This window comes from Hyla sarda, chromosome 7 (assembly GCF_029499605.1).
Source record: "Hyla sarda isolate aHylSar1 chromosome 7, aHylSar1.hap1, whole genome shotgun sequence".
NCBI lineage: Eukaryota > Metazoa > Chordata > Amphibia > Anura > Hylidae > Hyla > Hyla sarda.
Genome location: NC_079195.1, coordinates 154,148,323 through 154,172,318, shown reverse-complemented (window position 1 = coordinate 154,172,318; position 23,996 = coordinate 154,148,323). Strand labels below are relative to the sequence as shown.

At 46.2% G+C, this 23,996-nt stretch overlaps 2 protein-coding genes across 6 annotated transcripts in view; one reads left to right on the top strand and one right to left on the bottom strand.

Moving 5' to 3' along the window:
* LOC130282594 (pulmonary surfactant-associated protein A-like) overlaps positions 1-23,953 on the bottom strand; it is a 62,638-nt gene extending 38,685 nt beyond the window's left edge. For 2 of the 5 annotated variants that reach the window (XM_056530968.1, XM_056530970.1), the window contains exon 1: positions 23,655-23,952. Coding sequence is in view for 1 of the 5 variants with exons in the window: in XM_056530964.1 (XP_056386939.1) it covers positions 15,653-15,682 (30 nt within the window). In the remaining 4 variants the exon portion in view is untranslated. Of the gene's footprint in view, positions 1-15,652; positions 15,810-23,654 lie in introns of all 5 variants that reach the window. The other 3 variants (XM_056530964.1, XM_056530966.1, XM_056530965.1) reach the window with 3 other exon arrangements.
* LOC130282595 (pulmonary surfactant-associated protein A-like) overlaps positions 1-23,996 on the top strand; it is a 160,746-nt gene that overhangs the window by 58,576 nt on the left and 78,174 nt on the right. The gene's annotated exons all lie outside the window — the stretch shown is intronic.

The following is a 23,996-nucleotide window of genomic DNA, read 5'->3' as shown; positions in this document are numbered from 1 at the left end:
AATCCCTCAGGAAGTGTTCGGTACTAGCACAGTACAGGCAGAGGTTCTCCATGCGGCGTCGTGTCCTCTCTTGAGATGTCAGGCGAGACCGGTCGACCTGCATAGCCTCCACGGCGGGAGGCACAGGAACAGATTGCAGGGAACCAGAGGAGAGGGGAGCCGAGGAGAAGAAACGCCTCGTGCGAACAGAGTCCATATCTTGGCGGAGCTCCTGACGCCTTTCGGAAAAACGCATGTCAATGCGAGTGGCTAGGTGAATAAGTTCATGAAGATTAGCAGGCATTTCTCGTGCGGCCAGAACATCTTTAATGTTGCTGGATAGGCCTTTTTTAAAGGTCGCGCAGAGGGCCTCATTGTTCCAGGATAATTCAGAAGCAAGAGTACGGAATTGTACGGCATACTCGCCAACGGAAGAATTACCCTGGACCAGGTTCAACAGGGCAGTCTCAGCAGAAGAGGCTCGGGCAGGTTCCTCAAAGACACTTCGAATTTCCGAGAAGAAGGAGTGTACAGAGGCAGTGACGGGGTCATTGCGGTCCCAGAGCGGTGTGGCCCAAGCCAGGGCTTTTCCAGACAGCAGGCTGACTACGAAAGCCACCTTAGACCTTTCAGTGGGGAACTGGTCCGACATCATCTCCAAGTGTAATGAACATTGGGAAAGGAAGCCACGGCAAAGCTTAGAGTCCCCATCAAATTTATCCGGCAAGGATAGTCGTAGTCCAGAAGCGGCCACTCGCTGCGGAGGAGGTACAGGAGCTGGCGGAGGAGATGGTTGCTGGAGCTGTGGTAGTAACTGTTGTAGCATAACAGTCAGTTGAGACAGCTGTTGGCCTTGTTGCGCAATCTGTTGTGACTGCTGGGCGACCACCGTGGTGAGGTCAGCGACAACTGGCAGAGGAACTTCAGCGGGATCCATGGCCGGATCTACTGTCACGATGCCGGCTGGCAGGTAGTGGATCCTCTGTGCCAGAGAGGGATTGGCGTGGACCGTGCTAGAGGATCGGTTCTAAGTCACTACTGGTTTTCACCAGAGCCCGCCGCAAAGCGGGATGGTCTTGCTGCGGCGGTAGTGACCAGGTCGTATCCCCTAGCAACGGCTCAACCTCTCTGGCTGCTGAAGATAGGCGCGGTACAAGGGAGTAGACAGAAGCAAGGTCGGACGTAGCAGAAGGTCGGGGCAGGCAGCAAGGATCGTAGTCAGGGGCAACGGCAGGAGGTCTGGAACACAGGCTAGGAACACACAAGGAAACGCTTTCACTGGCACTAAGGCAACAAGATCCGGCGAGGGAGTGAAGGGGAAGTGAGGTGATATAGGGAAGTGCACAGGTGTAAACACTAATTGGAACCACTGCGCCAATCAGCGGCGCAGTGGCCCTTTAAATCGCAAAGACCCGGCGCGCGCGCGCCCTAGGGAGCGGGGCCGCGCGCGCCGGGACAGAACTGACGGAGAGCGAGTCAGGTACGGGAGCCGGGGTGCGCATCGCGAGCGGGCGCTACCCGCATCGCGAATCGCATCCCGGCCAGAGGCGGTATCGCAGCGCCCCGGGTCCGTGGAACCGACCGGAGCGCTGCAGTGAGAGGAGTGTAGCGAGCGCTCCGGGGAGGAGCGGGGACCCGGAGCGCTCGGCGTAACACCTACATGGAAAACAACCCTTCCTACTCACTGTCAGAAATCTTTGTCCACCCTTTTTAGGCGAGATATCCGCCTTAACCAAACGGTCTTTAAGGTTAGGAGCCCTATTATATGACATGAGGGGTGGTAAACGGAAGGCATCAATGTTGTCATGTCCATTCCTTATTAGATGCCAATGGTTTCTAATAATCTGCAATTTAGCAGGAGTTGTCATTATAAATAGTGATAAAGGGTAATCTCTCAGTACTGTCATATCGGACCTTAGGCACATGATTCCTAATTCTGTCTTTATGTCTTGCAATCAGTTTTATTAGGGTAACCCCTCACAAGGAATTGGCTAGTCATTTTTTCCAATGCTAACTCAAGTTTGCCATCTGTGTCAGTTATCCGTTCAGCCCTCAACTTCTGACAATATGGCAAGGACTCGACCATGGCACGGGGATGGCAACTTTCGTATTTAAGTAAATTGTTCACATCCGTATTTTTGGTATATAAGTCGGTGGATAATCTCCCTGCCATGATCGAGACTGCTACATCAAGGAATTGTATGGTCTCAGTCGAATGTGCTAAAGTATACTGAATGTCCGGGTCAACTGAATTAAAAAATAAATGAAATGTAGACAACTCCTCAACTCCACCAGTCCAAATGAGGAAAATGTCGTCTATGTATCTCCACCACCCCAGGACATGCCTGAAGTGGTGGGACACATAGACGACAGTTTCCTCTAAAAAAGCCATAAAGATGTTAACATAAGTGATGGCCATGTTGCTCCCCATGGCCACACCCCTTATCTGTAAATAAAATTCATCATCAAACATAAAATAATTATGCTCTAATACCAGTTGTAGTAATGTAATGATAAATAAAATTTTGTCTGTATTATGACCATCTAGCATAAGTGCTTCTGACACTGCACTAGTACCTCTGTTGTGAGGAATAGACGTATAGAGCGATATTACGTCAAAAGACGCAATAATCGCTCCTTCCGGAATGACAAGCTCCTTAATTTTCGACAGAAAGTCCCCTGTGTCTTTAACCTCTTAAGGACCCAGGACGTACGGGGACGTCCCCGCACCCTGAGCTTTAAGGACCCAGGACGTCCCCGTACGTCCTGGCGTTTTCCGGTCCCTGCCGCGCGCTGGGCAGAGATCGGAACCGGATGCCTGATGAAATGCTTCAGCAGGCATCCAGGGCAAATGCCGAGGGGGGCCATGTAGGGAAATCGCCCTTGCGATCTGTGGCGATACCGGGCTGATCGGGTCTCTGGGACCCGACCGCCCGGTAATTTTGCATGATCCCGGTTGTCACAGACAGCCAGGAGCATGCTAAAGAATAGGAGCAAGGTGGCAAGCCTACCACCTCCTCCTATTCCCTGCGATCCGTCGGTTAACTAACCGACCAATCGCAGGGGGGGGGGGGCAGTTACTTCCTCCTGCCCTGCCTGGCCCCTTGAAGTCCGGAGAGGACGGGAGGAAGACCGGAGGACATAGCGGGGGACGGGGAAGTGCTGGGGACCGGCCCCGGTACTTACATAGTTACATAGTTAGTACGGTTGAAAAAAGACATATGTCCATCAAGTTCAACCAGGGAATTAAGGGGTAGGGGTGTGGCGCGATATTGGGGAAGGGATGGGATTTTATATTTCTTCATAAGTATTAATGTTATTTTGTTCCAGGAATGTATCTAATCCTGTTTTAAAGCTGTTAATTTTCCTGCTGTGACCAGTTCCTGAGGTGGACTGTTCCATAAGTTCACAGTTCTCATGGTAAAGAAGGCAAGTAGCCCCTTGAGACTAAACTTTTTCTTCTCCAGACAGAGGGAGTGCCCCCTCGTCCTTTGGGGGGGTTTAACATGGAACAGTTTTTCTCCATATTTTTTGTATGGGCCATTAATATACTTATATACGTTTATCATATCCCCCCTTAAACGTCTCTTCTCAAGACTAAACAATTGTAACTCCTTTAATCGCTCCTCATAGCTAAGATGTTCCATGCCCCATATTAGTTTAGTCGCGCGTCTCTGCACCCTTTCCAGCTCCACAGTGTCCCTTTTGTGTACAGGCGAACAAAACTGAACAGCATATTCCAGGTGAGGCCGTACCAATGCTTTATAAAGGGGAAGTATTATGTCCCTGTCCCTTGAGTCCATGCCTCTTTTTATACATGACAATATCCTGCTGGCTTTGGAAGCTGCAGCCTGACATTGCATGCTATTCTGTAGTCTGTGATCTACAAGTACACCCAGATCCTTCTCTACCAGTGACTCTGACAGTTTAATCCCCCCTAAGACATACGACACATGCAGGTTATTAGTACCCAGATGCATAACTTTACATTTATCCACATTGAACCTCATTTGCCAAGTGGATGCCCAGACACTTAGTCTATCCAAGTCATCTTGTAACCTATACACATCCTCTATAGACTGTACCTTGCTACAAAGCTTGGTGTCATCTGCAAAGATAGAAACAGAGCTGGTAATACGATCCTCTATATCATAGATAAATAAATTAAACAATAGCGGGCCCAGTACTGAACCTTGGGGTATATCACTAATTATCGGGGACCAATCAGAGTTCGAATCATTGACCACCACTCTCTGGGTACGATCCATGAGCCAGTGTTCAATCCCGTTACAAACTAAAATATCCAAACCCAAAGACCTTAACTTACCTGTCAGACGACTATGAGGGACAGTATCAAATGCTTTAGCAAAATCCAGAAACACTATATCCACAGCCATTCCTCTGTCAAGGCTTCTACTCACCTCTTCATAAAAGCAAATTAGATTGGTTTGACAACTTCTATCCTTAGTAAACCCATGCAGGTTATCACTTATAATACAATTATCCCCTATGTATTCCTGTATGTAATCCCTTATAAGTCCTTCAAACAATTTACCCACAATGCACGTTAAACTTACCGGTCTATAGTTTCCTGGGGAAGACCTAGAGCCCTTTTTGAAGATTGGCACCACATTCGCCTTGCGCCAGTCCCTTGGCACGATACCAGACACCAGAGAATCTCTAAATATCATGAACAGGGGTACAGATATTACTGAACTTACCTCTCTAAGAACTCTTGGGTGCAATCCATCTGGCCCTGGAGATTTGCTTACATTTATATTACTTAACTTACTGTCACGATGCCGGCTGGCAGGTAGTGGATCCTCTGTGCCAGAGAGGGATTGGCGTGGACCGTGCTAGTGGACCGGTTCTAAGCCACTACTGGTTTTCACCAGAGCCCGCCGCAAAGCGGGATGGTCTTGCTGCGGCGGTAGTGACCAGGTCGTATCCACTAGCAATGGCTCACCTCTCTGGCTGCTGAAGATAGGCGCGGTACAAGGGAGTAGGCAGGAGCAAGGTCGGACGTAGCAGAAGGTCGGGGCAGGCAGCAAGGATCGTAGTCAGGGGCAACGGCAGAAGGTCTGGAAACACAGGCAAGGAACACACAAGGAACGCTTTCACTGGCACTAAGGCAACAAGATCCGGCAAGGGAGTGCAGGGGAAGTGAGGTGATATAGGGAAGTGCACAGGTGAACACACTAATTGGAACCACTGCGCCAATCAGCGGCGCAGTGGCCCTTTAAATCGCAGAGACCCGGCGCGCGCGCGCCCTAGGGAGCGGGGCCGCGCGCGCCGGGACAGAACAGACGGAGAGCGAGTCAGGTAGGGGAGCCGGGGTGCGCATCGCGAGCGGGCGCTACCCGCATCGCGAATCGCATCCCGGCAGGCAGCGGAATCGCAGCGCCCCGGGTCAGAGGACGTGACCGGAGCGCTGCAGCGGGGAGAGTGAAGCGAGCGCTCCGGGGAGGAGCGGGGACCCGGAGCGCTCGGCGTAACAGTACCCCCCCCCCTTGGGTCTCCCCCTCTTCTTAGAGCCTGAGAACCTGAGGAGCAGACTTTTGTCCAGGATGTTGTCCTCAGGTTCCCAGGATCTCTCTTCAGGACCACAACCCTCCCAGTCCACTAAAAAAAAATTTTTTCCTCTGACCTTTTTGGCAGCTAAAATTTCTTTGACCGAGAAGATGTCCGAGGAGCCGGAAACAGGAGTGGGAGGAACAGATTTGGGAGAAAAACGGTTGAGGATGAGTGGTTTGAGAAGAGAGACGTGAAAGGCATTAGGGATACGAAGAGAAGGAGGAAGAAGAAGTTTATAAGAGACAGGATTAATTTGACACAAACTTTGAAAGGACCAAGGTAGCGTGGTCCCAACTTGTAGCTAGGGACACGGAAGCGGACATATTTAGCGGAGAGCCATACCTTGTCTCCAGGGGAAAAAACGGGAGGAGCTCTTCTTTTCTTATCCGCGAATTTCTTCATGCGTGATGAAGCCTGTAAGAGAGAATTTTGGGTCTCTCTCCATATGATGGAAAGGTCACGAGAAATTTCATCCACAGCGGGCAGACCAGAGGGCAAGGGAGTAGGGAGGGGGGGAAGAGGGTGACGGCCGTACACCACGAAAAATGGGGATTTGGAGGAAGACTCAGAGACCCTGAAGTTATACGAGAATTCGGCCCATGGGAGGAGATCTGCCCAGTCATCCTGGCGGGAGGAAACAAAATGTCGCAAATAATCACCCAAGACCTGGTTAATTCTTTCTACTTGTCCATTGGACTGGGGATGATATGCAGAAGAAAAATTTAATTTAATCTTGAGTTGTTTACAGAGAGCCCTCCAGAATTTAGACACGAATTGGATGCCTCTATCCGAGACAATCTGCGTAGGCAACCCGTGAAGACGAAAAATGTGTACAAAAAATTGTTTAGCCAACTGAGGCGCAGAAGGAAGACCAGGAAGAGGGATGAAATGTGCCATTTTGGAGAATCGATCAACGACCACCCAAATAACAGTGTTGCCACGGGAAGGGGGTAAATCAGTAATGAAATCCATACCAATCAGAGACCAAGGCTGTTCGGGGACAGGCAGAGGATGAAGAAAACCAGCGGGCTTCTGGCGAGGAGTCTTATCCCGGGCACAGATAGTGCAGGCTCGCACAAAGTCCACAACATCCGTCTCCAGAGTCGGCCACCAATAGAAGCGGGAGATGAGTTGCACAGATTTCTTGATACCCGCATGACCTGCGAGATGGGAGGAGTGACCCCATTTGAGGATTCCGAGGCGTTGGCGAGGAGAAACAAAGGTCTTTCCTGGAGGAGTCTGCCTGATGGAGGCAGGAGAAGTGGAGATCAGGCAGTCAGGTGGAATGATGTGTTGCGGAGAGAGTTCAAGTTCTGAGGCATCCGAGGAACGAGAGAGAGCATCGGCCCTAATGTTCTTATCGGCAGGACGAAAGTGAATCTCAAAATTAAATCGGGCAAAGAACAGAGACCACCGGGCCTGGCGAGGATTCAGCCGTTGGGCAGACTGGAGGTAGGAGAGGTTCTTGTGGTCGGTGTAGATAATAACAGGAGAACTTGATCCCTCCAGCAGATGCCTCCATTCCTCAAGTGCTAATTTAATGGCTAGAAGCTCTCGATCCCCGATGGAGTAGTTCCTCTCCGCTGGAGAGAAGGTCCTAGAGAAAAAACCACAAGTGACAGCATGCCCGGAAGAATTTTTTTGTAGAAGAACAGCTCCAGCTCCCACTGAGGAGGCATCAACCTCCAATAGGAAGGGTTTGGAAGGGTCAGGTCTGGAGAGGACGGGAGCCGAAGAAAAGGCAGACTTGAGTCGTTTAAAGGCGTCTTCTGCTTGAGGAGGCCAGGACTTGGGATCAGCATTTTTTTTGGTTAAAGCCACGATAGGAGCCACAATGGTAGAAAAATGTGGAATAAATTGCCTGTAATAATTGGCGAACCCCAAAAAGCGTTGGATAGCACGGAGTCCGGAGGGGCGTGGCCAATCTAAGATGGCAGAGAGTTTGTCTGGATCCATCTGTAGTCCCTGGCCAGAGACCAAATATCCTAGAAAAGGAAGAGATTGGCATTCAAACAGACATTTCTCAATTTTGGCATAGAGTTGGTTGTCACGAAGTCTCTGAAGAACCATACGGACATGCTGGCGGTGTTCTTCTAGATTGGCAGAAAAAATTAGGATATCGTCCAGATATACAACAACACAGGAGTATAACAGATCACGAAAAATTTCATTGACAAAGTCTTGGAAGACGGCAGGGGCGTTGCACAGGCCAAAGGGCATGACCAGATACTCAAAGTGTCCATCTCTGGTGTTAAATGCCGTTTTCCACTCGTCCCCCTCTCTGATGCGGATGAGGTTATAGGCGCCTCTTAAGTCCAATTTAGTAAAGATGTGGGCACCTTGGAGGCGATCAAAGAGTTCAGAGATGAGGGGTAAAGGGTAGCGGTTCTTAACCGTGATTTTATTAAGACCGCGGTAGTCAATGCAAGGACGTAGGGAGCCATCTTTTTTGGACACAAAGAAAAATCCGGCTCCGGCAGGAGAGGAGGATTTACGGATAAAGCCCTTTTTTAGATTCTCCTGGACGTATTCGGACATGGCAAGAGTCTCTGGGGCAGAGAGAGGATAAATTCTGCCCCGGGGTGGAGTAGTACCCGGGAGGAGGTCGATAGGGCAATCATAAGGCCTGTGAGGAGGTAGTGTCTCAGCTTGTTTTTTGCAGAAAACATCCGCGAAGTCCATATAGGCCTTAGGGAGACCGGTTACTGGAGGAACCACAGAGTTACGGCAAGGGTTACTGGGAACCGGTTTTAGACAGTTCTTGGAACAAGAGGACCCCCAACTCTTGATCTCCCCAGTGGACCAATCCAGGGTTGGGGAATGAAGTTGAAGCCAGGGAAGTCCAAGGAGAATTTCCGAGGTGCAATTGGGGAGGACCAAAAGTTCAATCCTCTCATGATGAGATCCGATGCTCATAAGAAGGGGCTCCGTGCGGAAACGTATGGTACAGTCCAATCTTTCATTATTTACACAATTGATGTAGAGGGGTCTGGCGAGACTGGTCACCGGGATGTTGAACCTGTTGACGAGAGAGGCCAAAATAAAATTTCCTGCAGATCCAGAGTCCAAGAAGGCCACAGCAGGGAAGGAGAAGGCAGAGGCAGACATCCGCACAGGCACTGTAAGACGTGGAGAAGCAGAGTAGACATCAAGGACTGTCTCACCTTTGTGCGGAGTCAGCGTACGTCTTTCCAGGCGGGGAGGACGGATAGGACAATCCCTCAGGAAGTGTTCGGTACTAGCACAGTACAGGCAGAGGTTCTCCATACGGCGTCGTGTCCTCTCTTGAGGTGTCAGGCGAGACCGGTCGACCTGCATAGCCTCCACGGCGGAAGGCACAGGAACAGATTGCAGGGGACCAGAGGAGAGAGGAGCCGAGGAGGAGAAACGCCTCGTGCGAACAGAGTCCATATCTTGGCGGAGTTCCTGACGCCTTTCGGAAAAACGCATGTCAATGCGAGTGGCTAGGTGAATAAGTTCATGTAGATTAGCAGGAATTTCTCGTGCGGCCAGAACATCTTTAATGTTGCTGGATAGGCCTTTTTTGAAGGTCGCGCAGAGGGCCTCATTATTCCAGGACAATTCTGAAGCAAGAGTACGGAATTGTACGGCATACTCGCCAACGGAAGAATTACCCTGGACCAGGTTCAACAGGGCAGTCTCAGCAGAAGAGGCTCGGGCAGGTTCCTCAAAGACACTTCGGATTTCCGAGAAGAAGGAGTGTACAGAGGCAGTGACGGGGTCATTGCGGTCCCAGAGCGGTGTGGCCCATGACAGGGCTTTTCCGGACAGAAGGCTGACTACGAAAGCCACCTTAGACCTTTCAGTGGGAAACAGGTCCGACATCATCTCCAGATGCAGGGAACATTGGGAAAGAAAGCCACGGCAAAACTTAGAGTCCCCATCAAATTTATCCGGCAAGGATAGGCGTAGCCCAGGAGCGGCCACTCGCTGCGGAGGAGGTGCAGGAGCTGGCGGCGGAGATGACTGCTGAAGCTGTGGTAGTAACTGTTGTAGCATAACGGTCAGTTGAGACAGCTGTTGGCCTTGTTGCGCTATCTGTTGTGACTGCTGGGCGACCACCGTGGTGAGGTCAGCGACAACTGGCAGAGGAACTTCAGCGGGATCCATGGCCGGATCTACTGTCACGATGCCGGCTGGCAGGTAGTGGATCCTCTGTGCCAGAGAGGGATTGGCGTGGACCGTGCTAGTGGACCGGTTCTAAGCCACTACTGGTTTTCACCAGAGCCCGCCGCAAAGCGGGATGGTCTTGCTGCGGCGGTAGTGACCAGGTCGTATCCACTAGCAACGGCTCACCTCTCTGGCTGCTGAAGATAGGCGCGGTACAAGGGAGTAGGCAGGAGCAAGGTCGGACGTAGCAGAAGGTCGGGGCAGGCAGCAAGGATCGTAGTCAGGGGCAACGGCAGAAGGTCTGGAAACACAGGCAAGGAACACACAAGGAACGCTTTCACTGGCACTAAGGCAACAAGATCCGGCAAGGGAGTGCAGGGGAAGTGAGGTGATATAGGGAAGTGCACAGGTGAACACACTAATTGGAACCACTGCGCCAATCAGCGGCGCAGTGGCCCTTTAAATCGCAGAGACCCGGCGCGCGCGCGCCCTAGGGAGCGGGGCCGCGCGCGCCGGGACAGAACAGACGGAGAGCGAGTCAGGTAGGGGAGCCGGGGTGCGCATCGCGAGCGGGCGCTACCCGCATCGCGAATCGCATCCCGGCAGGCAGCGGAATCGCAGCGCCCCGGGTCAGAGGACGTGACCGGAGCGCTGCAGCGGGGAGAGTGAAGCGAGCGCTCCGGGGAGGAGCGGGGACCCGGAGCGCTCGGCGTAACACTTACCTTGTACCATCTCTACATTAAGCCAGTTCAGTACATTACATAATGTGTTACCAGTACTGACCTGGCCAATGTCAGCTCCTTTTTCCATAGTGTATACAGAACTAAAGAACCCATTCAGTAGCTCTGCCTTCTCTTGATCGCACGTTACAATCTCCACATTATCACTATTAAGGGGTCCTACATGCTCTGTCCTTGTTTTTTTTGCATTTATATATCTAAAAAAATATTTAGGATTAGTTTTGCTTTCTTTGGCCACCTGTCTCTCGTTTAGAATTTTTGCTGTTTTTATTACATTTTTACAGATTTTATTAAGCTCTTTGTACTGTTTAAATGTTATAGCTGACCCATCAGATTTGAATATTTTGAAGGCTATTTTTTTGTTGTTTATTGCTCTTTTAACATAATTTGTCAGCCATGTAGGATTTAGTTTTAGTCGTTTATATTTGTTCCCCTTTGGTATATATTTAGCTGTATAGTTAGTTAGAGTTGATTTAAAGATGTCCCATTTACCTTCTGTATCAGTATTTGAGAACACCTCCCCCCAGTCTATGTCCTGTAGTGCAGCCCTCAGTACAGGGAAGTTTGCCTTTTTAAAGTTATGTGTTTTTGCCTTCCCCGCCTGTGTTTGTTTTCTACATTTTAAGTCAAAAGTAACTATATTGTGGTCGCTATTACCAAGGTTTTCCCGCACAGTTACATTACCAACCAGCTCTGCGTTGTTGGAAATGATCAGATCCAACAAGGCATCACTTCTTGTTGGGTCCTCCACAAACTGGCCCATAAAATGATCCTGCAATAAATTTAGGAATTGTCGCCCCTTTGTAGTTTTAGCCAACCCCGGACCCCAATCTATATCTGGATAGTTAAAATCTCCCATTATTACCACTGTACCTGCCCGGGCGGCCCTCTCTATTTGTTTATGAAGCCGAACTTCTATCTCTTCAGGGATATAAGGGGGTCTGTAGATTACACCAAGTATTATTTTTTCAGTATTTCCCTCCTTTTGTAATTCTACCCACAGTGATTCCACCTCCTCAGAATCATCACACACTATGGCATCGTTCACACTGACTTTCATACCACTTCTTCATACAGACAGACTCCACCACCTTTTCTGTTCATTCTATCCTATCCTTCATACTTTCCTCGTCCCTGAAGACCCGGATCCCGGCGATGAAGACGGCAGCGGCGACAGGTGAGTGGATCTTCAGCCGTGGTCGGGCCCTTTACAGCAATGCACATCGTCGTAAAGCGACATGCATTGCTGTATTGGGACCCTGCATACTACAACTCCCAGCATGCCCAGACAGCCCTTGGCGTCTGGGCATGCTGGGAGTTGCAGTTTTGCAACTTCTGGAGGTCCACAGTTTTGGGACCACTGTGCCCTTCCAGATGTTGCAAAACTACACATCCTCAGCATGCCCTTACTGTCCAGGCATGCTGGGAGTTGTAGTTCTGTAACATCTGGCCCTTCAGATGTTGCAGAACTACAACTCCCAGCATGCCTGGACAGTTTTGGCATACTGGGAGTTGTATTTTTGCAACATCTGGAAGGGCACAGATTGGGAACCACTGTATTAGTGGTCTGCAAACTGTAGTCCTCCAGATGTTGCAAAACTACAACTCCAAGCATGCTGGGAATTGTAGTTCGGCAACATCTGGCTCTAAAGATGTTGCTGAACTACTACTCCCAGCATGCCTGAGAATGTTTGGGAGTTGTGGTTTTGCAACAGCTGGAGGCACACTGGTTGGGAAACATTGTCTGTTTCCTAACTCAGTGTTTCCCAACCCGTGTGCCTCCAGCTGTTGCAAAACTATAACTACCAGCATGCACTGATACACTGTGCATGCTGGAAGTTGTAGTTTTACAACAGCTGGAGTTCCCCCCCCCCCTGTGAATGTACAGGGTACATTCACATGGGCAGGGGGCTTACAGTGAGTATCAGGCTGCAAGTTTGCAATTAAGCAAATTTTGCGCGGCAGCTCAAACTCGCAGCGGGAAACTCGCTGTAATCCCCCGCCCGTGTGACTGTACCCTAAAAACACTACACTACACTAACAAAAAATAGAATAAAAAGTAAAAAACTGTATATATACACATACCCCTACACAGCCCCCCTCCCCTCCCCAATAAAAATGAAAAACGTCTGGTACGCCACTCTTTCCAAAATGGAGCCTCCAGCTGTTGCAAAACAACAACTCCCAGTATTGCCGGACAGCCGTTGACTGTCCAAGCATGCTGGGAGTTTTGCAACAGCTGGAGGCACCCTGTTTGGGAATCACTGGCGTAGAATACCCCTATGTCCACCCCTATGCAAATCCCTAATTCAGGCCTCAAATGCGCATGGCGCTCTCACTTCGGAGCCCTGTTGTATTTCAAGGCAGCAGTATAGGGTCACATATGGGGTATCGCCGTACTCGGGAGAAATTGCCTAACAAGTTTTGGGGGTCTTTTTCTCCTTTCACTCCTTTTGAAAAGGTGAAGTTGGGGTCTACTTCAGCATGTTAGTGTAAAAAAATTTATTTTTTACACTAACATGCTGGGGTTGCCCTATACTTTTCATTTTGACAAGAGGTAAAGGGGAAAAAAAGGGGAGTGGCTGATTGTTACAGCGGTTTTGACAAACGCAAAAAAAAAAAATAAACCCCACATGTGACCCCATTTCAGAAACTACACCCCTCATGGAATGTAATGAGGGGTGCAGTGAGAATTTACACCCCACAGGTGTCTGACAGATCTTTGGAACAGTGGGCTGTGCAAATTAAAAATTTTGTACAGCCCTCTGTTCCAAAGATCTGACAGACACCAGTGGGGGGTAAATGCTCACTTTACGCCTTGTTACGTTCCTCAAGGAGTCTAGTTTCCAAAATGGTATGCCATGTGGGGGTTATTTGGTATGCCATGTGGCTGTCCTGGCACCATATGGGCTTCCTAAATGCGACATGCCCCCCAAGCAAAATTTGCTCTCAAAAAGCCAAATATGACTCCTTCTCTTCTGAGCATTGTAGTTTGCCGTAGTGCACTTCAGGTCAATTTATGGGGCTATTAACCCTTGCAAAAATGTGAAATTTTGGGGGGAAACACACCTTTTAGTGAATTATTATAATTTTTTTTTACGTATGCAAAAGTCGTGAAACCCCTGTGGGGTATTAAGGCTCACTTTATTTCTTGTTGCGTTCCTCAAGGGGTCTAGTTTCCAAAATGGTATGCCATGTGTTTTTTTTTTTTGCTGTCCTGGCACCATTAGGGCTTCCTAAATGCGACATGCCCCTGAGCAAAATTTGCTCTCAAAAGCGAAATATGACTCCTTCTCTTCTGAGCATTGTAGTTCACCCATAGTGCACTTCAGGTCAATTTATGGGGTACCTTCATACTCAGAAGAGATGGGGTTACAATTTTTTGGGGTATTTTCTGCTATTAACCCTTGCAAAAATTTGAAATTTGGGGGGAAACACACATTTTAGTGAAATTTTATTTTTATTTTTTTACATATGCAAAAGTCATGAAACCCCTGTGGGGTATTAAGGCTCACTTTATTCCTTGTTACGTACCTCAAGGGGTCTAGTTTCCAAAATGGTATGCCATGAGTTTTTTTTTTTCTGTTCTGGCACCATAGGGGCTTCCTAAATGCAGCATACCCCCAAAAAACCAATAAAAAAAAAACGTACTCTCCAAAATCCCCTTGTCGCTCCTTCGCTTCTGAGCCCTCTACTGCGCCCGACGAACACTTTACATAGACATATGAGGTATGTCCTTACTCGAGAGAAATTGGGCTACAAATATAAGTATACATTTTCTCCTTTTACCCCTTGTAAAAATTCAAAAATTGGGTCTACAAGAACATGCGGGTGTAAAAAATGGAGATTGTGAATTTTCTCCTTCACTTTGCTGCTTTTCCTGTGAAACACCTAAAGGGTTAAAACGCTGACTGAATGTCATTTTGAATACTTTGGGGGGTGCAGTTTTTATAATGGGGTCATTTGTGGGGTATTTCTAATATGAAGACCCTTCAAATCCACTTCAAACCTGAACTGGTCGCTGAAAAATTGTGAGTTTGGAAATTTTGTGAAAAATTGGAAAATTGCTGCTGAACTTTGAAGCCCTCTGGTGTCTTCCAAAAGTAAAAACACGTACATTTTATGATGCAAACATAAAGTGGACATATTGTATATGTGAATAAAAAAAAATATTTGGAATATCCATTTTCCTTACAAGCAGAGAGCTTCAAAGTTAGAAAAATGCTAAATTTTTCATCAAATTTTGGGATTTTTCACCAAGAAAGGATGCAAGATACCCCAAAATTTTACCACTATGTTAAAGCAGAATATGTCACGAAAAAACAATCTCGGAATCAGAATGATAACTAAAAGCATTCCAGAGTTGTTAATGTTTAAAGTGACAGTGGTCACATGTGCAAAAAATGGCCGGGTCCTAAGGTGTAAAATGGCTGGGTCCTTAAGGGGTTAACATAGGATTTAGCATTAGTAGCATATTTCCTCAAAAGTTTATCCAGAAAAATCGAGACATTGGAAGTCACAGAGTTCCGTCCCGACACGATCGGCCTGCCAGGTGGGCACGACAGTGTCTTGTGGACTTTCGGCAGCAAGTACAGAACCGGCATGACCGGAAAATCCACAATGAGGAAACTCTTGGTCTCATCATCAATTAAGCCAGCTTCACTGGCAGATATCACAATTCCCTTAATCTTGCTCTCAATCTCAAATCTCGGGTCCTTGTTAAGTCTGAGGTAAACCTCACTGTCATTTAACTTTCGTCTGGCTTCTTGAATATAGTTACATCGGTCCATGACCACGACTGCGCCACCTTTATCCGCGGGCTTGATAATCAGGTCGTGGTCATGGACCAATGTCTGTAGAGCGTCAAATTCCTCTTTAGTCAAATTGGGATGAAGCAGCCTAGTTGTGTGGGTTTTGAGTTTGTCAATGCCATGTTTAACACAGTCAATAAATGACTTAACCGAGTGAGACTCAACCATCGGCTGAAACTCACTCTGATTACGTAACCCTAATTCAGACAACTAAATCATATCTGACCCAGGGGTCCCTTGACCAACCGGTTTCGGGGCCCTCGAGTCAAACCATATCCTCAACCTAATTCGTCGCAGGAACTGGTGCAAATCCAGCTCCAGCTGGAACCAATCTGTGCGAGAACTAGGACAAAAACTTAACCCTTTATTTAGCAGTTGCTCCTGTGCAGATGATAGAGTACATGAAGAGATATTTACCACAATATTGTCTTTAACAGTCCCTGTCATTAGGTCATTATCTTTCTCCGTGTCCGGTTGGATGCTGCTTCGTGTCGATTTTTTACGGCACTGGCTATGTTTTCGACCACCTCTCCTACTGCTCCTTCACTTCCTTTCTTCTTGTTCCATACCAATTCTGCTCAAAAATTCTTTTGTTTAGCAACAAGTTGATCATAATCCTCCACTTTAAAAACATTCTTAATATCTTCCTCTAATCTCATAACTTTTGCTTTGCTGCTATCCAAATCCTGCTGTAAAAATTCCATATGTAACTAAATAATCTCCAAAGAATACTTATTTGTGATGGACTCAAACTTAGCTCGGTACTCAACATCATTTACATATGCGTTATCCCTAGGTTGTATACGTAGACCTCTTGGTATCCTCTGTGCTTTAAAATATTCACTCAAAGTCAATATGTGTAACTGAAGGGTTAACTGTCGCTTAGTCTCTGCCTCGTATCCCCATTGTAACTCCAAAGAAGAAGGTTTAAACAGAAATGAGGAGTCTCCTTCCACTCTTCCCATAATCTTAACCACATCGCCATCAGCATAGATGAAAGCAGATTTAGCAGAAGATGCATCCTGTGTAACAGACATTTCGAATAGTATCCACAATATAGAACTTATAAAAAATTCAGACTTTTGGGTGCAAGCTCACCGACCACGTAGACAAAAAAAGTCCAAAGAGCAGCACAACCACAGCAGGTAAGTACAATCTATTCGGTGCAAGCCATCATCTGGTTCCTGGTCAGGGTTACCATGTTAAATCCAAATAGCAAGGGACCGCAGCACACACAGGTAAACTTCAAAATAGGTGAGTATTTATTGCATCTTCACAGCAAAATTAGGTGCTACGTTTCAGCAGTCTCTCACTGCCTTTTTCAAGCATGGTAAGTGGACAAACATGGAGAGTATAAATACACTCCTCAATACATGTGCAATTAATCATGTCAAAAACAATTAACAAGTGTAAACATATCAATAAAGTGCATTAAGAACAGCGACCACTTGCTGTATATACATGACTATATAAAGTGTACAGTGTACAGTACAAAACTTACGAACATCATGTAAAGTGACCGTGCAGATAAAAATCACAATTAAAAACAATATAAAGAGGGGCAGACACTCACCACAAACGTCACTATGTAAACATTAAGCATCAGGAAATAATAACAGCGCAGGCGTGAGCTAAGCCCGCGTCTGTGTTGGAAGGGAGCCGGAAGATGTCAGCCGTGAGGGAACACCAATCATAGGTGCGCACCCGCGTTGCCACTGCAACATAGTCGCCGCCGCCTCGTGCATGTGCAGACACATCAGTGACCTACACGGCAGCCATATCATCTAGGGGCAAAACTGTGGGCAGTTAAAGATCACACAGACCTATTAAAAAACAGTCATACAGGGCGCATATTAAGAGGACAGATATAGCACTTTAAGTTCACCACACATACTGTCTTTCTCACTTCACCACCATGCCCAGATCACGAAACATGACATCTCGGCTCCGTCCCGAAAAGGAGTGAAAAAGAAAAAAATTTGAAAAAAATCTTGACCGTGGTATTATGACCTCTTCACAATAAGACAGTTCTGCAAAAAACTAACAGAAAATTTATATTTTTATCCACAAACTTCACTATGCATCAGGTTTAATGGACAGACTACTAAAATGTGTTAGGTCTCCTCATTCTTTTTAGAGGAAACTGTCGTCTATGTGTCCCACCACTTCTGGCATGTCCTGGGGTGGTGGAGATACATAGACGACATTTTTCTCATTTGGACTGGTGGAGTTGAGGAGTCTACATTTCACTTATTTTTTAATTCAGTTGACCCGGACATTCAGTATACTTTAGCACATTCGACTAAGACCATACAATTCCTTGATGTAGCAGTCTCGATCATGGCAGGGAGATTATCCACCGACTTATATACCAAAAATACGGATGTTAACAATTTACTTAAATACGAAAGTTGCCATCCCCGTGCCATGGTCGAGTCCTTGCCATATTGTCAGATGTCGAGGGCTGAACGGATAACTGACACAGATGACAAACTTGAGTTAGCATTGGAAAAAATGACTAGCCAATTCCTTGTGAGGGGTTACCCTAAAAAACTGATTGCAAGACATAAAGACAGAATTAGGAATCATGTGCCTAAGGTCAGAGATGACAGTACTGAGAGATTACCCTTTATCACTACTTATAATGACAACTCCTGCAAAATTGCACAGATTATTAGAAACCATTGGCATCTAATAAGGAATGGACATGACAACATTGATGCCTTCCGTTTACCACCCCTCATGTCTTATCGTAGGGGTCCTAACCTTAAAGACCGTTTGGTTGAGGCGGATATCTCGCGTAAAAAGGGTGGACAGAGATTTCTGACAGTGAGTAGGGTTGTTTTCCATGTAGGACTTGTCTGACATGTAATTATCTGGTGAAAGGGGAGGAGTTTGTACACCCGACCACACAGGTACATTATTCTATTAAAAGTTATCTTACATGTAGCTCGGACTTCATCATTTATGTGCTTAAATGCCTTTGCGAATTGCTATATGTCGGAGAAAAAACGTACAATTTACGCACAAGGCTGAATCAGCATCTATATAGCATCCGCAAGGGCAAAATGGATTTACCCATTTCTAAGCATTTCGTAGAGAAGGGGCATAAGGAACAAGACCTCAGAGTAATGATCCTGGATCAAGTTGCGCCTCTTAAGAGAGGCAGAGACAGGACCTTACTTTTGAAAAAAATGGAACTGAAATGGATATATACCTTAAATACACTCAAGCCTAATGGCTTGAATGTACAATTTAATACATTCAATAAAATGTTTAAATGAAGGTTAAAGAATGGAGACCTAACACATTTTAGTAGTCTGTCCATTAAACTTGATGCATAGTGAAGTTTGTGGATAAAAATATAAATTTTCTGTTTTTTTTTGCAGAACTGTCTTATTGTGAAGAGGGGCCACAATACCACGGTCAAGATTTTTTTCAAATTTTTTACAGATTTTTTTCTTTTTCACTCCTTTTCGGGACGGAGCCGAAATGTCATGTTTCGTGATCTGGGCATGGTGGTGAAGTGAGGAAGACAGCATGTGTGGTGAAGAAGCGCGGAGAAAATCAAGACAGCAATAACTTACCAGAATTGGATGCCTATACTGGTGAAGGTCTGTGAGTAGAGTCTGAGGGATGCTTGTGTAGCAGCTTTCCAGTTACTGTTGCTCACCCCTAATACCCAGTTTCCCGTCTGGGTTTATCAGGTGTTATGGGGTTGACTAACACTAAGAATTGAGGCCAATGGAGGTGCTGAAATGTGAATTTAATGTGCTATATCTGTCCTCTTGATATGCGCCCTGTATGACTGTTTTTTAATAGGTCTGTGTGATCTTTAACTGCCCATAGTTTTGCCCCTAGATGATATGGCTGCCGTGTAGGTTACTGATGTGTCTGCGCATGCACGAGGCGGCGGCGACTATTTTGCCGTGGCAACGCGGGTGCGCACCTATGATTGGTGTTCCTTCACGGCTGACATCTTCCTGCTCCCTCCCGACACAGACGCGGGCTTAGCTCGCGCCTGCGCTGTTATTATTTCCTGATGCTTAATGTTTACATAGTGACGTTTGTGGTGAGTTTCCGCCCCTCTTTATATTGTTTTTAATTATGATTTTAATCTGCACGGTCACTTTACATGATGTTCGTAAGTTTTGTACTGTACACTGTACACTTTATATAATGATGTATACATAGGCGTGCGCAGCCTATTGCATTAGGGTGTGCACCCTAAAGCACAAACTCACTCCGAGCATGCGTGTGTGTGTGTGTTTATGTATGTATATATATATATATCACATACATATACACACACACACTCTTGCTTGCATAGTGTAGGAGGATTGTATCCAGGGCCGGTTTTAGGCTTAACATGGCCATGGGCAAAATCAGTGGGGTCCCAAAAGTCGTAATAGTGCACTAATCAGATTAGCACTATTAGTCACTTCAAATACCATAAAAAATATCTAAAAAGCAAAAAAAAAAATGGTACCGATAAAAACTACAAATCACAGCGCTAAAAATGACCCTCATATCCCCATATACAGAAAAATAAAAGTGCTATAGGGATGAAAATAGTACAATTTTATATTTTTGTATAGTTCCCCCACATTAGGTTGGCAGTATAGTTCCCCCACATTAGGTTGGCAGTATAAATCTCCCACATTAGGATGGAAATATATTTCCCCCACATTAGGTTGGCAGTATAGTTCCCCCACATTAGGAGCAGTATAGTTCCCCCACATTAGGTTAGTAGTAAAGTTCCCCCAAATTAGGTTGGCAGTATAGTTCCCCCACATTAGGTTGGCAGTGTAGTTCCCCCACATTAGGTTAGTAGTACAGTTCCTCCACATTAGGTGCAGTACAGTTCCCCCACAGGTGCAATATAGTTCCCCCACATTAGGTGCAGTACAGTTCCCCCACATTAGGTGCAGTATAGTTCCCCACATTAGGTGCAGTACAGTTCCCCCACATTAGGTGCAGTATAGTCCCCCACATTAGGTGCAGTACAGTTCCCCCACATTAGGTGCAATATAGTTCCCCCCACATTAGGTGCAATATAGTTCCCCCCACATTAGGTGCAATATAGTTCCCCCACATTAGGTGCAGTATAGTTCCCCCACATTAGGTGCAATATAGTTCCCCCACATTAGGTGCAGTACAGTTCCCCCACATTAGGTGCAATATAGTTCCCCCACATTAGGTGCAGTACAGTTCCCCCACATTAGGTGCAGTATAGTTCCCCACATTAGGTGCAGTACAGTTCCCCCACATTAGATGCAGTATAGTCCCCCACATTAGGTGCAGTACAGTTCCCCCACATTAGGTGCAATATAGTTCCCCCCACATTAGGTGCAATATAGTTCCCCCACATTAGGTGCAGTATAGTTCCCCCACATTAGGTGCAATATAGTTCCCCCACATTAGGTGCAGTACAGTTCCCCCACATTAGGTGCAATATAGTTCCCCCACATTAGGTGCAGTACAGTTCCCCCACATTAGGTGCAGTATAGTTCTCCACATTAGGTGCAGTATAGTTATAATTGTAGGGAGGAGGACAAGTCTAGAATTTATCATGAGGCTTACGGGACTAATTCTACCCCTGATCTTATATTTGCCAAGGGGTTCAATGGGCGGAGACAAAGGGTTGTCAAAATTAGGTTTTGCCTAGAGTGTCAAAAATCCATGCACCAGCCCTGACTAGACCTCCCACTTGTGTGTATGTTTGCTGGTGTTTATAGGGAGGCATTTGATGTGGATTTGAAAAAAAAATAGTAAGTTGAATGGTAAAACTCATGTTTTTCTTTACTTGGCAAACAGAAAAACGCTTTCACTATAAGATGGGGGCACAGAGGGGGGAATATTCCAAATAGAATTTTTTTTGCACCAGATTGGTTGAAAAAGTGATGCGGCACCAAGCAAGCTTGGAGCAGCATGCACGTTGTAGTTTTGGGTCTGCAGACGACCCAAAACTAGAACTCCCAGCATGTTACACCATAATCTAAATTGTACTCCTATATAGATGTGTGGAGTTGTAGTTTTGGTCATCATAGATTGTATCAGGGCATGCTGGGAATTGTAGTTGGTAACTGCACCTCCCAGCATTGCATTCCTTCAAGGAATGCAATGCTGGGATTTGCAGTTACCAACTACAATTCCCAGCATGCCCTGATACAATATATGGTGACCAAAACTACAACTCCCATTATGTTGCACTGGGGGTGCTGTGTGTGTGTGTGTGTGAAGTGCTGTGTGTGAGTGTGGGGGGGGGGGATGCTATGTGTGAGTGTGGGGGGGGGGGGGGGGTGCTGTGTGTGAGTGTGGGGGTGTGTGCTGTGTGTGTGTGTGTGGAGGGGGTGCTGTGTGTGAGTGTGGGGGGGGGCTGTGTGTGTGTGTGAAGGGGGTGCTGTGTGTGAGTGTGGGGGGGGGCTGTGTGTGTGTGTGTGGAGGGGGTGCTGTGTGTGAGTGTGGGGGGGTGCTGTGTGTGTGTGGAGGGGGTGCTGTGTGTGTGTGTGTGGAGGGGTGCTGTGTGTGAGTGTGGGGGGGTGCTGTGTGTGTGTGGAGGGGGTGCTGTGTGTGAGTGTGGGGGGGTGCTGTGTGTGTGTGTGGAGGGGGGGGGTGCTGTGTGTGTGTGTGGAGGGGGTGCTGTGTGTGAGTGTGGGGGGGGGGGGGTGCTGTGTGTGAGTGTGGGGGGGTGCTGTGTGTGTGTGGAGGGGGTGCTGTGTGTGAGTGTGGGGGGGGGTGCTGTGTGTGTGTGTGTGTGGAGGGGGTGCTGTGTGTGAGTGTGGGGGGGGTGCTGTGTGTATGTGTGTGTGTGTGTGTGCGTGTGTGAAGTGCTGTGTGTGTGTGTGGGGGGGGGGTGCTGTGTGTGTTTGAGGGGTGCTATGGGTGCTGTTTGGGGGATTGCGTACATAATACATACATAATATAAAATACATACATAAAAAAAATAAAAAAATGTTATTTCAGCTCCCGGGTCGGTGCTGTAGTCGTTTTTGCTGGTAGAAGAGCACGGACTGCAGAGAGTGGGCCGTGTCCCGTGTATCAGAACAAAGGAAAAAAGAAAGTTGCCTCTTTCAAGGTGCTTGTAGTATTAAAACATCAAACCTTTAATCTGTATGCATTAAAAATAGAAAAAGGTGACATCAATCATTAAAGAGAAGTGAAACGCCAACACGTTTTGAGCAAAATGTTGCTCTTAATCATGGCTATATGTAGCCCAAAACGCACTGGAGGTTCACTTCTCTTTATGATGTCACCTTTTTCTATTTTTAATGTATACAGATTAAAGGTTTGATGGTTTAATACTACAAGCACCGTTATCCTTGGAAGAGCCAGAGGAAACTTTCTTTTTTCTTTTGCTCTGATTCATAATACATATATACATATGTCATACATACATACACATCATACATGCATAACCCCCACACACACACACACACACACACACACATATATATATATATATATATATATATATATATATATATATATACACACACATACATAATGCATAAATACATACTATATGCATGCATACAAACATCATACATATATAATACATACATCATACATACATATGCACACCATACATAATACATACACAAATCCATTATATATACGTAGACATCATACATAAATATATCATATATATGGTATGTATGTACTGTATGTTCTGTATGTATGATGTGTGTATGTATGATGTATTTATGTATGATGTGTGTGTATATATAATGGATTTGTGTATGTATTATGTATGGTGTGCATATGTATGTATTATGTATGTATTATATATGTATGATGTTTGTATTTATGCATTATATATATATATATATATATATATATATATATGTATATATATTATACATACATAATGCATAAATACAAACATCATACATATATAATACATACATATGCACACCATACATAATACATACACAAATCCATTATATATACGTAGACATCATACATAAATACATCATATATATGGTATGTATGTACTGTATGTTCTGTATGTATGATGTGTGTATGCATGATGTATTTATGTATGATGTGTGTGTATATATAATGGATTTGTGTATGTATTATGTATGGTGTGCATATGTATGTATTATGTATGTATTATATATGTAAGATGTTTGTATTTATGCATTATATATATATATATATATATATATATATATATATATGTATATATATATTATACATACATAATGCATAAATACAAACATCATACATATATAATACATACATATGCACACCATACATAATACATACACAAATCCATTATATATACACACACATCATACATAAATACATCATACATACATAATACACACACCATACATACATAATACACACCATACATACATAATACATACATCCCACCCCCTCCCGTCCTCGGTCTGTGCACTTTTCTTACCTGCGGCAGCCATGTTGGGGTCAGAGGCCGGGCGCGTCCACTCCCATCTGCTGAACACTTTGCACCATCGCCCACTTCATCCTCATGCCGAGGAATGGACACTCAGTGCCAGGAGTTGTGACCAGGATCATCCCAGGAGGTGGAAGCAGACGTGCGCAGCTGCGGGGCAGCCCCTGCGTCTACAGTTAGCGCAGCAGTGTGCGCGGCTGGGGAAGGGGGAGGAGCGGCCCGGAGGAAGGGGAAAAGAGTGGCCCAGAGGAAGGGGGGATAGATCGGCCCGGAGGAAGGGGATAGAGCGGCCGGAGGACGTAGGATAGAGCGGCCCGGAGGAAGGGGGGATAG